Source organism: Hibiscus syriacus, unplaced genomic scaffold (genome assembly GCF_006381635.1).
Source record: "Hibiscus syriacus cultivar Baekdansim isolate YM2019G1 unplaced genomic scaffold, ASM638163v2 tig00111409_pilon, whole genome shotgun sequence".
NCBI lineage: Eukaryota > Viridiplantae > Streptophyta > Magnoliopsida > Malvales > Malvaceae > Hibiscus > Hibiscus syriacus.
The window spans coordinates 2,686,634-2,703,271 of NW_024063086.1; the positions used below are offsets into that span (position 1 = coordinate 2,686,634).

Consider the following 16,638-nt stretch of genomic DNA (forward strand, 5'->3'; position numbering starts at 1 on the left):
AATTGTTGCAAAAAAAAAAAGCATTAGTATTGAATATTATAAATAATTATGAGAATGCTAATAATAATAATAGAAGAAAAATTATATAATTATTGTGTTGTGACGAAATTCAATGTCTTAGAAATAATTTCGCCTAGATTGTTATAATCCCAAAAGTGAACGTTTCTTTTAAGATTAACATAATTTTTCAAATGTCGTACACCCAAAATAAAGTAGTGGAACACATTTGATATTGCTCTTTTTGAAAATACGAAGAGAGAAACTGTAAATAAACAATTAATTTTTGGGTGTAAAATAATAGGTTGGAATTTGGTATTTTTAAGGGTAAAAACATGGATAAATCAATAAATAAGATGGAAGCGGTATTATAAAAATCTCAACCGCCTCAAAAATCTACATAAAATAAAAATAAATTTTATTCAAAATATTGAAAGAATTTTTATTTATATTATCCAACAATCTCCCATTAATGCAAAGAAATATATTTTAAAAAAAAGTAGAAAAGAACAATAACAAAATTAGTTGCTTAAGTATTAGATAACGTATTTAAAACTAATAAATAGTGAAATGAACAATTCTTCTCTTAACAAGTGAATAAATCTAGAACTTGTTAAAATAGAACTAAACTGATAGCACACGACTAATGTTTTCTCCAAATGAGTTTCACAATAGATAAACAATTTTAGCCTATAAATCTCGAGATGCTAGTAAGTGATCTAGAAAGATAGTCCAAAGTCTTTTATAAAAGATTAGTAGTTCTTAACACTTACGTAGTCAAGTCTATCTCAATATAAACCACTCATAATAGGAATGTAAAATCATTAAGAGTATTTAAAAAGTTTAACCTTACAAATTTTAAAATTTGCGAGTATAAATAGCATCCTATCTTATCTCCATTTGTGGGAGTATAACCATTAATATTTAATAAGTACAAAATTTTTGTAGCACCATTTGTTTGTTCACATTAATCAAAGCATATCTTTGAAGAGACCATTTTTATCTACTATGACAAAAAAACCTTAGCTTAATAAGATTATCAAATTTTATTTTTAACTTCTTTACTAAATTATAAAAGATGTCAACTTGTCACGGTATTTATAAATTAAAATTGTAAGCATAAAAATGAACAATGCATTAGGTAAGTTTTTAAGAAATAGAGGTAGCGCACACTCTTAAATACCAAATCTTTCATAGAACCAATCTAAGCCAGACACTTTCATGTTATTACACTTTTCTCCATTAACCATTTATAATTTACATAATATATTTCCCCACATTTTAATATGTTTTATAACAAAACAAATTAAAAATATAAATTGTATTTTAATGATTATTTTAATATTTAAATTGTATGATTTTACTCAGTCTAAATTATATAATGATTGATTTTAAGATATAAAGTATATCACTCTCACTTTAAAAGGCTAATAGTACCATTAAAATCCACTTAAAAACACATCATAAAATTCATGAACAAAAAAAAAATTAATAGGCAGCAATTCAAATTAATCTAATCTTATAGGTAAAAATGTAAAATCCAATTAAATTAATTTACTTTCAGCCACGTGTTCCAGCATTTTTTCTTTGGTAAAGAAGTGAATGAGTTGCCTGTGCCTCTAATCATTTCTACAAAATTATCAATTAAATTGTCCTCATGTTATCTCTATAAAAGTATACTTCTCAAAAAAAAAATATTAGTACCATAAATATCATAAAGTTAAGATTCAAAAGTTGTGTATACATTCATGACTCATGAGCATGAATAGTACATTAAAGATAAAAGGATAAACCATGCGAATAGTCCCCTATATTTTCGGCCTGACCTATTTTAGTTACTAATTTAAAAATTAAGAGGAAATTGTACCTAACATTATTGATAAGTTTGATTTTAGTCCTTAATGTTATCGTTCCGTTCGATTTTAGTCCTTCAGCCGTTAACTCCCGTTCAATTTTAGTTCCTCAACCATGTTAGGGACTTAAACAAAAGGGACTTAAAAAAGGGGTTAATGGAAATTAATAGTAAAGGGACTTATACCGCACGAACTAATAATGAGAGGGACCATTTACCCTTAATTTTTAAATTGGTGACAAAAATCGGTCAGACCCTAAACAAAAGGACTATTTGCATAGTTTACCCAAGATAAAAATCATACAATACAACCAACGCATGTAAAATCTTTCTTTCTTTCTCATTTTATAAATAATATTTATTCTTAAATAAATAAGTATTGTAAAATGTATATGTAGACACTATCTTTCGTCCTTATATAAAAAATATAAAAAAATATGATTATATACTATATATTATGTATTGTATAATTTATATGCTATTTACATTCTCTCTCTCTTCTTACAGGCCCAAGCGAAACCTATTACAAAACTAAGAACGGCCCAGTAACCAGGCCCACCTGTGTCCGACCCAACGTGAAACCCTAAGGGCAGATGAGGGTTTATGATGTTCCTGTTGCTTTCCACCTCGCAGTTCAGCGCTGCACTGTTCGAAGTCTCCACGCCTCACGCCTCACCGAATTTTCTGGCGATTCTCACGCCACTAACAACCAGCAACACATATGAGCATTATAATTAGATTAGTACTCTATAACTGAGTCTAAAAATAGGACTTTCATTCCTATAAAATGATGTAACTAGACTAAGGTTGGGGGGAGGATTTTCATACGATTCACAGAGAGATTTACACAATATCACACGATTACACACGCATATTACACAAATCCACAAGAAATACGCAGAAAGTTCGAAACGTTTGTAAAGGATTTTTTTTTTTCGAAAGAGAAATAAGAACAAATGTATCATTTTTACCTTTTCGATTCATTATGTACTTGCATGTTGTTGTTCTTGAGTTTTAAAACCCACCACCGATGAAATGAGGGGGGTGTGGTCGAAGTTTTCATCCTAGATCTATGTTTTGCCGAGATTTTTTTGAAAAACTACTTTGATTTTTGTATTCAGGGAGGTTTGGGCTTTCGATCGATTAAAATAAATGAGGGTTTCACGGCCGATGATCGGCGGTCGGCGACGCCACCGATTTTCAGGAAACATGCGGCGGTGTGTTCATCATTCATATGAACAAGCCAGAGAAAAACGAGAGAAAGGGAGGGCTCTGGTTTTCAAAATGAAACAAATGAAGGCTTTTAATTTTTTTAAGTTATATAGTAAGCCCATTTCAACCCGACCTAGATACATGAGGATCCGCGTATTTTGGCTTTTAAAAAGGGAAAATTATGCTTTTGGACCCTCCTACTTTGAAAACTTATATTTTGACCCTGAAATCAATTTTTAAACTTGATTCTCTTTTAATTTGTCACTCGATTTCTTTTTCTTTACAATTTAGTCCTTTTATAAATTTTAAATTTTATTTTCATTTAATATTACATTATAATATTTATATACATATTTGATATTATTCCTTCATATTATTATTATTATTTTATTTCTTATATTTTATTGTATATACATGTATTATTACTATTTTTACTATTTATTTATTTTATTTATATGTTATATTATATATATATATTATTTTATTTCTTAATATTATTTTATTTATTTTTTAGTTTACAAGGTAATATATATATTTATATTTTATTTCTTTTATTTTATCTTTTTTTCCTCGTTTTGGTTTATTTATTTTATTGATTTATTTTTCTTATTTTATTTATTTATATTTTTTCTTTATTCATCTTATTCTATTTTGTCTTTATTTTTATTCCTTTCATTTTCACTATCTCCATATTAATTATGTTGTTTACCTTTTGTCTTTATTTTATCTGTTATTATTTATTTATTTATTTATTTATTTTCTCTTCTTTATTTCATTTTCCTTAATTTCAATTGATTTTCATCACTTTTGTTTTTCTAACGCTTTTCTTGATTCTTTAAGGGTACATTTTCAAAATCGTTAGAGGTAAGTAATTTGGATCGTCATTTTACCTTTTAATTTAAATTTACAACTTTTTTAATTAAGACAACTGGAAATTACGTAGTACCGAAAGAGCAGTTCAAGGGTGCTAACCCTTCCTTGACTGTAACCGACTCCCGAATCTGACACATCTTTGGTAAGACGCAGATCAGGTAAGAAATAAGGTATCCGATCAACCCATTTGTTTTAAAATAATTGATCGGTGGCGACTCCTAAATCATTTAATCCAAGTCGAAGCCCAATTAAGGGCCCAACCGAAAGACGGTTCCGACAGCTTGGCGACTCCGCTGGGGACAGGTAAGTGAGTCAGGCTAAGGTAATTTCCAGTTGTCTTTTAACGAAAAGGGTAAGTTTAAATTTTAATGTAACATTTTGATCCTTATTATTTACTTTTGATTATATTTTTGAATAAATAGTTGTACTAACCGTTTTCTAATGATTTTATCATTTCAAACTCATTTTTCATCTAAGGCTCTATACCTGAGCTCTGAACCCTATTTAAGTGGGGGTAAAAGCGATGCCTTCGTGTGAATTTATTCACCGTGCGGGCCTAGCAAGTATCCTTCGGGATTCATATACCTTATGTCTTCGTGTGAATTTATTCACCGTGCGGGCATAAGGGAATGTATCCTCTCGAGTTTAACTTAGTCCCCACAAGCTTGTAATGGGCTTAGGACTAAGGGTCTGGCAAGCCCAAGGGGGAGCCGACAAGGAGAACTCGGGTACCGTTTTTTAGAACCTAAACTGGGAGACTATAGAGAAATAGAGCCTACCCTGAAACCCCATTTCAAACCCTAAGACATTTTTACCCTAACCATGCTATTTTTTCCTCCTACTCTTCTTTCTTTCTTTTGTCATTTTTTTGTGTTTATTTATTTACTAGCTTTTTGCCTTTGTGTTTGTTTCCTTAGCATTTACATTATAATAAGAGGCCATTGATCCCTAAAAAGGTGTTTGTTACACACAAAATAATCTGAACTAATGAACAAAGGGGTTGTAATACAAGAGATAAAAATGCAGAGGATAATCTACAAGGCGACTATGTGTCACAATCAATCTAGAAGACGTGGTAGCCACAATTGAATAGTATATCACTCTGCTGCATTATAAAGGACTCAGAATGAACTGAGTCTGCATCAAGCACAATGAAAGTCTATCTTTGAAGAATTGAATGACAGAGGTTGCAGGGGTAAGATGAAGGTTACTGATCTTGGGAGTCCCTTCAAAGACAACAATGGAAAAATGATAGCTGAAATTTGAGACCATTGCTGACGAATTCAAGAAACAGACAAGTGAACTTCACATAGTTCCTATCAAATGAGGGCTCCAATGACGTATTCGTTGGGAACAGGCTCAACAAAAGATAAATGCCAGAAATGCAGTCATTCGAGACTTCTTGGGCCAGTACAAAAAGCAACTCAACATTTGCACGACTCATCCAGAGAAGCCGGAGCGGTTCGACAGGTTATTCAATCGGTGACAGACGAAGGCAGAAGACTAGTCAACATGTCAGAAGCTGTCAGGATATTTTTGTCTCTTAAATGATAAAACACTTTTGTCTCCAATAAGGATTATTCATAATAACAGACACATTTTTTGGATCAATGCCTCGGATATTTCATGCATCATGCATTTAGACATATGTTGCATTTTGTTATTTTCTTTGCATTCGCATTAAGTAACGGAAGAATGCTTCAATGAAAGGAATAAATACTAGATACACCACCTCAAGCATTGAACACACCCCATCCGCATAACACCCGCTTGAGAAAGTGGCGAATGGAAGCCATGATCATTCAAATCGAAGAGAATATGGCAAAATTGCAGAAAGAGCTGGAGGATAAGATGGCTCAAAATAGTCAAAGTACCCTAGAGTCCATCAAGAAAAACCAAGAGTCCTTGGTCGATCAAATTATGACAAAGTTATCGGGTCTCCAACAAGCCAGTATACCAGGGGTAGGTTCATCTGAAAGAGTCACCATACCACCAACCCTACAAGTGGTTGTCTCACCTAGGATCTTACCCGGATTACAAGGAGACTCATCTGCTATCAAGGAGAAGACCATATATGGTGCAAATATACAAGCTTCCGCAATCAATACTGACAATCATCCGGAAGACTATCATGTCCCGGATTTTGACGAAGAGGATAAGGCAAAGAAGATGGAAGAGAAGATCAGGATGTTAGAAGATCAGATGTAGATGGTCCAAGGGGACTATGATTATTATGGAGTAGACGTAATGGAGCTGAGCCTGGTTCTAGATTTTCTCCCAACGCTAGTTGAGAAGAATCTTGTGACTTCGGTTCAATCCAAACCTAGAGAGGCCCCATATCCTGAAGGCCATGATATTAATGCCATATGCAGCTATCATATTGGGAGCTCAGGGCAAACGAATGAAAACTGTGGGGCATTGAAACGTAAGGTCAAATATCTGATAGATTTAGGGGCATTGACTTTCAATGTGTAATGGGGCATTCTGATCGAGAGTCGGATGTGTCATCGATAAGGAATTTTGCTTCATTTTCAAGCATATCATCTTGGTGGAACTTGTTTTTTTTCTTTCGTACTCCTTATGTATGAATGTTTTTAAGTCACTTGACGTTTAAATGTTTTAAATAAAATGCTTCATTCTGAGGAAATAAGCAAATTTTAATCTTGAATTCCTTGAATATCACCTTAATTAAAGGCTTTTTAATAATTGAGGTTGTAAATCTTTAACAAATAACAAGATTGAATCCTGCAAAACAAAGACCTCTTGATCCTAATTTAAAAGATACACCAGACTACATGCTCTTCTCTTACGAGAACCAAGGTAGTTTTCTCTTCTCATGAAGAGTCCATCCAGGTTTTGACATTCAGACATATATTAGGAGCGGATAAAATAGGGCATCTAGTACCTGAAATTGCAAAGCTATTTGGTTTCTACTTCTGTTAATGACGTTCAGTGATGATAATGATCTTCACAGATGGAATAGTCGAGTAAGCAAATCTAGTTTAGGTCAGTTGTTTGGAAATTGAACTCTAAAGATGAGATTCTTTGACTTTCAAAAACACCTAGACTATAACAGGTTCTTCTTAACAAACTTAAGAAATTGGACCCGTATACCCATATTATAATATTATATATATACAATAAAGCTTAAGCTGTCCCTCTAAAGCAATTGGTTAAACACCCCGGCTTTATGGATAAGATTCAGTTAGCCTGATAAAGGTGATTATAATATACAATAAAGCTTGAGTTGTCCCTCTAGAGCAATTGGTTAAACGCCATGGCTTTATTGATAATATTCAGCTAGCCTGATAAAGGTGATTATAATATTTATACAATGATATTGAGTTGTCCCTCTAGAGCAATTGGTTAAGCACCCCGACTTTATGGATTCAGCTAGCCGGACAATGGCAAAATTAAATAAGGAGTTTCGGTATAAAATGGACTAAGGGAGTTAAAGAACACCTGTTATAGTCAATTTCACACGAGCACTCAGGAATTTCATTTTTAGACCGATATTTTTGAGCTACCTTTGTTAGAGGAGCCTATGAAGCTTGAACAAATGGAAGATTTCAGAGAACTGAAACATAAGTGTTCTGAAAGGTCTAGCCATTGATTTTGCTAGTTGTGTCATTTTGTTCGCCTCCGATCAAAATGCCAAATCAAGAAAGAGGGGCATACCATGGTCTTCGCGATGATCGAATCAATGAAACAAACCTTAATTTAAATAACCCACCTCTAAACAAACTTTTCAGTCTTGATATTTGTCAAAGATTTGCAGCTATCAAAGCTTAAAAGAGAATTTGATTATTTTGATATAAACTCTTGTTTTATGATTTGCTTCAATTATGAAACCTAGGAGGCAATATTTTTCAAAACTCCTTTTGATATTTTTCAAAATTTTGAAAATTCAAAGGAAGAAAAGCATTTTCAAACAAGATAAGTTCTCTGGAAGCATGTCTTGGAAATCAACGAATATCTCTCCGAAGCTCAAGATTGAAGATGGGGCAAGAGAAGCCAAATTTTTAGGGCAAAATTTGTTGGAGCAAGGAAAATAAATTGGATTAAGTTGAGGTTTGCAAGAGTACACCTTGGTGGAAATGAAGACAAACTGAGTCAGAGATAGAATAAAGACTGCTCACGCAATTATTCCCTCACAGATAAACATTTTGTACATCAGATTTAAGCATGTTGAAGAATCCAAGATCAAGAATAAGAAATTTAAGATTCCAATATCAAGAGTCATCGATATGGATAACCAAAAATTGAGATTTCTCTCCAAACCTTAAAATAACATGTTTTGCATATACATTTTAGGCATACATAAGAGCATCACATCCATAGCATCGCATATGTGCATAATTTTACAGATTCATGTTAGAGTCAATTTCAACTTCACAGTGAAAGATATTGAACTCAAAAGAATTGCAATTTACAAGTGTGGATCTTAACTTCACAACGAAGGACATCCAATTAAAAGTTCAATTTCACAATGAATGAGTCATCCACGATTTCAATTTCACGAAGAATGATATCGTGCCCGATGAAGTGATTTAGTGTCACAGCAAACCTGACATCCACAGATTTGACTTCCTTAAGTCAATGATTAAAGCTTCTGAAAGGATTTCTTTAACATACATGAACAAGTAGATTATCGATCACCTTTGAGATTGTTTCTCTCGAAATAAGGGGTCGTCTCGCTCAAGACTAATTTACTCAAAACAAAGTTTTGTCTCTCTTGAGACAGTTTCTCTTAAAAAAAATTTTGTCTTTCTTGAGACAGTTTCTCGTAAAACAAATTTTGTCTCTCTTGAGATATTTTCTCTTAAAACAAATTTTCTCTCTTGAGACAGTTTCCCTTAAAACAAAAACTTTGAATCAGTTTTCCTTGAAACAAATTTTGTCTCCCTTGAGATAGTTTCTTTTGGAACTAAGTTTTGGCTCTCTTTAGACAATTTCTCTTGAACCAAATTTTGTCTCTCTTGAGACAGTTTCCCTTGAAACTAAATCTTTGAATATGTTTTCCTTGAAACAAATTTCATCCCCCTTGAGATATTTTATTTTGAAACTAATTTTTGTCTCTCTTAAGATAATTTTCCTTGAAACAAAATTTGTCTCCCTTGAGACAGTTTCTTTTGGAACTAAATTTTTTCTCTCTTGAGATAGTTTCTCTTGAAACACAAAGAACCTTTGAAAATGTTTCTCTTGAAATACAAGACCTTCGAGTTCGATTAGGCTCAACTCAAAGGCACATCATTTGCAGCATAGCTCAAGGCAAAAAGGGATATCTGTCAACAAAATAGTCAAGTTTGATTCTATTCAGCTCAATGACACATCAATCACTACTTTCCGGTTGCAGTCGAGGTCTTTAAGCCGAGAAGAAGACCAAAGTTGACTACAATTTGGCAACGAGAAACCACATTTCTGATTCAAATTCCAGACTACGACTTCAATCCCATATCATTTCAAGCTGGGCTCGATTTCGCGACGATGGAGTCATTTCGTGATTTAAATTGACAGACCTGCCTTAATATCGGATTTCAACTCTACGACAGAGGATATTCGATATAGACGAAATCCGTGTCTTTTAATCTTTGCTCTATTTTCGTTACACGATAATAAGCAAAGAGGGGTAGTTGTAGACACTATCTTTCGTCCTTATATAAAAAAATATAAAAAGCTATGATTATATACTATATATTATGTATTGTATAATTTATATGCTATTTACATTTTTTCTCTCTCTTTTTATAGGCCCAAGTGAAACCTATTACAAAACCAAGAATGGCCCAGCAACCAGGCCCACTTGTGTCTGACCCAACGTGAAACCCTAAGGGCAGATGAGGGTTTCTGATGTTCCCGCCACTTTCCACCTTGTACCCCAGCGCCGTACTGTTCGAAGTCTCCATGCCTCACCGAATTGTCTGGCGATTCTCATGCCACCAACAACCAACAACACATATGAGCATTAGAGTTAGATTAGGACTCTATAACCGAGTCTAAAAATAGAACTTTAATTCCTATAAAATGATGTAACTAGACTAAGGTTGGGGGAAGGATTTTCATACGATTCACAGAGAGATTTAAACAATATCACACGATTACACACGCATATTACACAAATCCACAAGAAATACGCAGAGAGTTCGAAACGTTTGTAAATGTTTTTTTTCCGAAAGAGAAATAAGAATAAAGGTATCATTTTTACCTTTTCGATTCATTACGTGCTTGCATGTTGTCGTTCTTGAGTTTTAAAACCCACCACCGATGAAATGAGGGGGATGTGGTCGAAGTTTTCATCCTAGATCTACGCTTTGCCGAGATGTTTTTTTGAAAAACTACTTTGATTTTCGTATTGAGGGAGGTTTGGGCTTTCTATCGATGTAAAAAATGAGGGTTTCACCACCGATGACCAGCGGCCGGCGGCACCACCGATTTTCTAGAAACACGCGACGTGTTCATCATTCAAATGAACAAGCCAGAACAAAACGAGAGAAGGGGAAGGCTCTGGTTTTCAAAATGAAACAAATGAAGGCTTTTAATTTATTTTAAGTTATATAGTAAGCCCAAATTCAACCCGTCGACCTGACCCAGATACATGAGGATCTGCATGTTTTGGCTTTTAAAAAGGGAAAATTGCACTTCTGGACCATCCTACTTTGAAAACTTATATTTTGACCCTGAAATCAATTTTTGAACCTGATTCTCTTTTAATTTGTCACTCGATTTCTTTTTTCTTTACAATTTAGTCCTTTTTTAAATTTAAATTTTCTTTTTTATTTTCATTTAATATTACATTATAATATTTATATATATATTTGATATTATTCCTTCATATTATTATTATTATTATTTTATTTCTTATATTTTATTGTATATACATGTATTATTATTATTTTTACTATTTTTTTATTTTATTAAATGTTATATTATATATATATATATATTTTATTTCTTAATATTTTTTATTTAGTTTTTAGTTTACAAGCTAATATATATATATATATATATATATATATATATATATATATATGTATATTTTATTTCTTTTTATATTTTTCCTCGTTTTGGTTTATTTATTTTATTTTTATTTTCTTTATTTATTGATTTATTTTTCTTATTTTATTTATTTATATTTTTTCTTTATTCATCTTATTCTATTTTGTCTTTATTTTTATTCCTTTCATTTTTACTATCTCCATATTAATTATGTTGTTTACCTTTTGTCTTTATTTTATATGTTATTATTTATTTATTTATTTTCTCTTCTTTATTTCATTTTCCTTATTTTCAATTGATCTTCATCACTTTTGTTTTTCTAACGCTTTTCTTGATTCTTTAAGGGTACATTTTCAAAATCGTTAGAGGTAAGTAATTTGGATTGTCATATTACCTTTTAATTTAAATTTACAACTTTCTTAATTAAGACAACTGAAAATTACGTAGTACCGAAAGGGAAGTTCAAGGGTGCTAACCCTTCCTTGACTGAAACCGACTCCCGAATCCGACACATCTTTGGTAAGACGCAGATCAGGTAAGAAATAAGGTATCTGATCAACCAATTTGTTTTAAAATAAATGATCGGTAGCGACTCCTAAAGCATTTAATCCAAGTCGAAGCCCAATTACGGGCCCAACCGAAAGACGGTTCCGACAGTATGAAACTACATATACATTTTTCACATGAAATCTTTATGTTACATTTGAAAATAATCTCTAAACACTTAAGCATGTGATATTTTAAAATATATTTCTAGATACCTTTTTTATTCACATAATTAATTTATAATTTTAAATATAAGAAACAAATAAAGTTTTTTTTTACAAAGAAATACAGTTAAATAACACAACTAATAATTGAGGGAGATAAAGTCTCATACCACCGAATACTGTTAGAGTAAAATACACAAATTTTATTATATCTCTTATTTCACTAATTATACTTTTAATTTCTTCAATTGATTCACTTAACTTTCGAATTACTCATGTTTTGATCATTCTGAATTATTTTATTATTATTTTCCTATGATGTGACATTTTTTATTATTATTTAATACTAAAATAATTTAAAATATAAAATAAAAACAAAAGGTGGTCGTCTGTGTTTACTGACGTTGAACACTATCGTTGAAGGTCGTAGATGATGGTCGTTCGGTCCCAGATTTTATTGGCCAACTCGTCTCGACCCCCTGAGTCCGAATTTGACCTCTATTTTTCGGAACATGCTCTGAATTTGTTCAAAAATGAGAAAATTGAAATGTCGATTGCCGTCGACCACTGTAGATGGTGGCCGTCCGGTCTTAGATTTTATGGGTTGATTCACCTCGATACCCTTAGTCTGAGTCCGACCTCCATTTTGTCAGAACATGCTCCGAAGTCAACGAATAAAAGATCAAAAGTGAGGAAATTGAAATGTTTCAATAGAAGTTACGAGTTTTAGGACATTTTTCGGAGAAACAACTACCAGATTCGGACTTAAGGGGTCGAGACGAAACGACCCATGAAATTTGGGATCGAACGATTGCCAGTTTCGAAGGTCGACGGTGGGCAATGGGGGGCGATGATTATTTTAAATATTTTTAAATTTAATAATAATAAAATATCATTTTATTATTTATTTTAAACTATTATTTATATTTTAACAATAATAGAAATTTTATGTCATACCAAAATAATAATAAAATAATTTAGAGTACCTAAAATAGGAACAATTCAAAAATTCAATGAATAAATTAATAAATTAAAAGTACAATAAATAAAATATGAGAGAGGGTAAAGTACAATAAAAAAATTATATAATTTTCCCATAATTTTAAATCGGTAACAGTTTCCTGTTTCCCTAGACTTGTTGAGAGTTATTTGACACACTAAATTACCTTGGTTTTTACAAAAAGGAAATTTCAACAAGTTGAAACAAGGTTTAGATTCATACGGTGACCCAAACGTATTTCACAACAGTAGAGAAATTACTTCTAAATTGTTAGTAAAAATAATTGCTTTAAAATAAAAATATTAATAATAACTATCATAAATAATGATGAGAATAATAATAGAAGAAAAATGATATATTTATTGTATTGTAATAAAATTCACTATCTAAAAACAATTTCATCTAGACTGGTGTAATTTCGAAAGTGACCGTTACCCTTCAAAAGTAACACAATCTTGTAAACGTAGTACATCTGAAGTGAGGAAGTGAAATCCGCTTGACATTGTTTTTGCTTTTTAAATATGAAGGGAGAAATTGTAGAAAAATTAGTTTTTAGTTGTAAAATAATGATGATTTAGGGTTTATATCTGTAAGGATAAAAATGAAAGTAAATCATAAAATAAGACAAAATCGATTATCATTTATTGATTATAAAGAATAAAATAGTTTTGAACAAGCTTATGAACATAGACGAATTTGATATATGAATGCATAGGAGTTCAAATTCTTTGCACCCAACATGTTCGAGCCGAGCTACCAAGCTTCCGCCATTCCAGTCGAGCATGTCTAATAGCCACACCTCTTCTTCAGAATTTGCAGCATCACAAAAATCCATTTCGATGACATCAATGATACCGTGATTTCCGTGTTACATGAAAAGCAAAGAGATCCATGCCCGGATCCCCGAAATGAAAGGATAGTAGGGAGACAAGTTGAGGTAGTCAAAAGCAGTGTTATTAAAATCGGACCGGACCGGCCGGTTGAACCGTGAACCAGTGGCCTATCTAGTCCGGTTAACTCCCAAAACCAGATAAACACAAAACCAGTAAAGAACCGGTAGAATCGGCAAAACCGGTGTGAACCGGCTGAAAATCGACAAAACCAGTGTGAACCGCCGATTCTCTTTTTTTCTTTAAAAAAAAATTAAACCAAACAACGTCATTTGTTAAACGAGCCAAGTCAAACTCGAGTACTGCTGAGCTCGACTCGAACTCGAAAACTTTAAAAGTAAGCTCAACTCGACTCAAAAACCAACGAGCTAAAAAGTATCAAGTTCAACATGAACTCGAAATATAATATTGAAACTTGAACTCAAAAAGGCTCGAACTCAAAAAAAATTAGAAGCTCGATTAAAGCCTGAAATTCGAGCTCAATTGAAGCGAAAGAATAGTTCGCTCTGTGCTCACCAAAAGACTCCATGATTTTGAATGTCAAATTACCTCTAGTATTTATAAAAGTAAGTTGAGATGCTCTTCTATGTTTCTTAGCCATGTGAGATTATTTTGTTCTCATATTTTCTCTTTAGACTTTTGAGATGCTATTCTATGTTTCTTAGCCATGTGAGATTGTTTTTAAAAAAAAATTAAACCAAACGACATCGTTTGTTATGATTTTTTTCAGCCCCAAATTTATTTTTTTATTATAGTTATATAATTATATTTATTATTTAATATGTTTTACCTTAAATATTATATTGTAATTGATTTGAATCATTTTGTTTCACTTGATTTTATGTTTTTTTAACTTATATATGTTATGACTTGTGATATTTTTATACCTTTTAATATTGTAAACTTAAAAAAAGTGTTATATATATATATATATTAATATTGCTTTGAATATTATGTAAAATTTTAAAAAAATATTATTTTATATAATATCCGGTTGAACCCGGTTGAATCAATACTTTCACCGGTTCAAGGTCCGGTTTTAAAAACATTGGTCGAAAGCAAGAGCCCTAGAAGCTGTACGGTCTATATAATCAAACAGTGATTTATTCACTATGCGGGCAACCTTATTGGAGTCAGTTCGTTCGACAAGAACCGAAACACTCGTAGTCTGGCTCCAAGGAAGATCAAACCTCGGCTCAACAGGTAAGGTCAACTTGTACTCAATATGTGGGATCTTGAATCCATTCCGGAGGACAGGGCCACGGACAACTTCAGAGAAAATCAATTTATCTTCAGTCCAGATGTCGGTGAAGAAGTCGAGATCATTGAAGGAAAGCCTTTGAGGGAGGAGAGTTCTTTGATGCTTCCGTTTATAAAAGGTTCGATACAATTTGTAGTAGGTTGCAGTAGGTGGGCTAGGCCGCTTGCAAACCGAAGGCCATCTCTTCGCACATACACATTTCCAAATGTAATCATCTCTAGCTGTGTCTCCATTGCTTACATACTGCCATGCAAGTCGCATGATCCGTGCCATCTAAGAAAGGAAAAACGACCTTCAACACTTCTTCACATGGCATTTTCTGATTGCAAAATGACCATCAAAGATGAATGACAGTTTACTCGTGCAAATTGCAGTAACTGTATATCAACAACAGGTCTAAAGGAACTAGCCACCGAAAGATTCCTGTGAAAGAGACAAAACTAAGTTTTTAAGCTCCAACTGCATCTATGGATCAGAACGTGCAAGAAGTGGCAAGTTGTCCATATCATTGAAAATTGAAAACTAAAACAGCAACATGCAACAATGCATTTAACCTAAACGATAACATAAGAAGCTATTCTAGTCTCTTTCGAAACTAAAGCATTATTTAAAGCAAACAGGTCTGTCCTAAACAATTCATTTAAAACAAGTCGAAAACACCATTTTTTTCATTTCAACAACTTGCTTATTATACTGAAAAAGTTCCAATCATATCAATAGCCTCTAAATTCAACTAGCATCAACAAGCATAACTTAAATCAATGATATGAGAGCTCACATAAATTCAACTTACATCGACACGCATAACATAAATCTATTATTCAAAAGACTACTTCTGGCCAACTCAGTTACCTTTCCTTCCTATCGGGACCTCAATTTAAAGCACTTGATAGACAATATTAACACTTCAACAACATGAAAAAGCACCAACAGGATAATTGGCATGATTTTTCTCCTCTATATAATACTTATCAAGCTTTATAATCCACATTACTATAACTCAAACATAGATAATTCTTTATCTCTATAATTCACATTAATATAACTCACAACACAGATTATTGCTTAAGCCAGAGCTAAAAGATTTCCACAGTGAAACCCAAGTTACAACAATTACAACACCAGCAACGTTAAAATTCCATCAAATTTCATAAAATATAACCCTAAAGATAACATCAAGAACAAAAGATCATTGGGTTTAACAAAATTAACCAAAAGTAAATTGAACCCATAACCATTAACATCAATGGTATCTCATAATCGTATTAAAAATCCAAACTTCATATATTGAGACGTGAAAAAATTACCCCAAAAAAAAGAAGCTAAAATAGAGGGGGAAGGAACAAACCCCAGATCGAGGAAAAACCAAAGGAATGAGAAGGACAAAGAGTAGGAGTAAATTAGTTAGAATTAGTATTCACCTGATTTATGGGTTGTGTTGTGAGAACATTTTCTGAGATTTTATTTTTAATGAACAAAGAAGGAAAAAAATCTGGAATTTAGGCGAAGAGGTCGGTAGTGTTTGTGTGAAACAAATATACAGAGGCCTCTCCACTACATTCTTAATGTTAGGTTATGGTTTTTTTTTGGTATAATGACAAAAAAAAATCTCTTAATGTTTGTTTAAAAAAATGATTTTAGTACCAACAATCAATTAGTATAGTGGGATGATACACTAGGTCCCTTAAGCAAGGTTAGAGGTTTAAATCCTGACGTTTACGAATAGAGTAAATTGGGTTGGGAAGGTCGCCTTTGCCTCTGCAGTACCCGAACTTAGATTAGTCGGTAAATAGATTGAATATCAGTGATTAATTTAATAAAATTATTTTAGTATTTCTTTTATCGTT

The 16,638-nt window shown here is 32.3% G+C and overlaps 1 protein-coding gene across 2 annotated transcripts; it reads right to left on the minus strand.

Moving 5' to 3' along the window:
• Positions 1–13,285: 13,285 nt before the first annotated feature.
• On the minus strand, positions 13,286–16,314 carry LOC120162865 (F-box protein At5g39250-like). 2 transcript variants are annotated; one of them, XM_039172932.1, is made up of 3 exons: positions 16,213–16,314; positions 14,592–15,214; positions 13,286–13,590 (listed from the first exon to the last, which is right to left on the minus strand). In XM_039172932.1, the coding sequence occupies exons 2-3, from the start codon at positions 15,062–15,064 to the stop codon at positions 13,509–13,511; spliced, it is 555 nt and encodes a 184-aa protein (XP_039028863.1). In that variant the 5' UTR covers positions 15,065–15,214; positions 16,213–16,314; the 3' UTR covers positions 13,286–13,508. The 2 variants fall into 2 exon arrangements, with proteins under 2 accessions (XP_039028863.1, XP_039028864.1); XM_039172933.1 differs by lacking the exon at positions 16,213–16,314 and having other exon boundaries at positions 13,286–13,584; positions 14,586–15,264.
• Between the last annotated feature and the right edge of the window lie 324 nt (positions 16,315–16,638).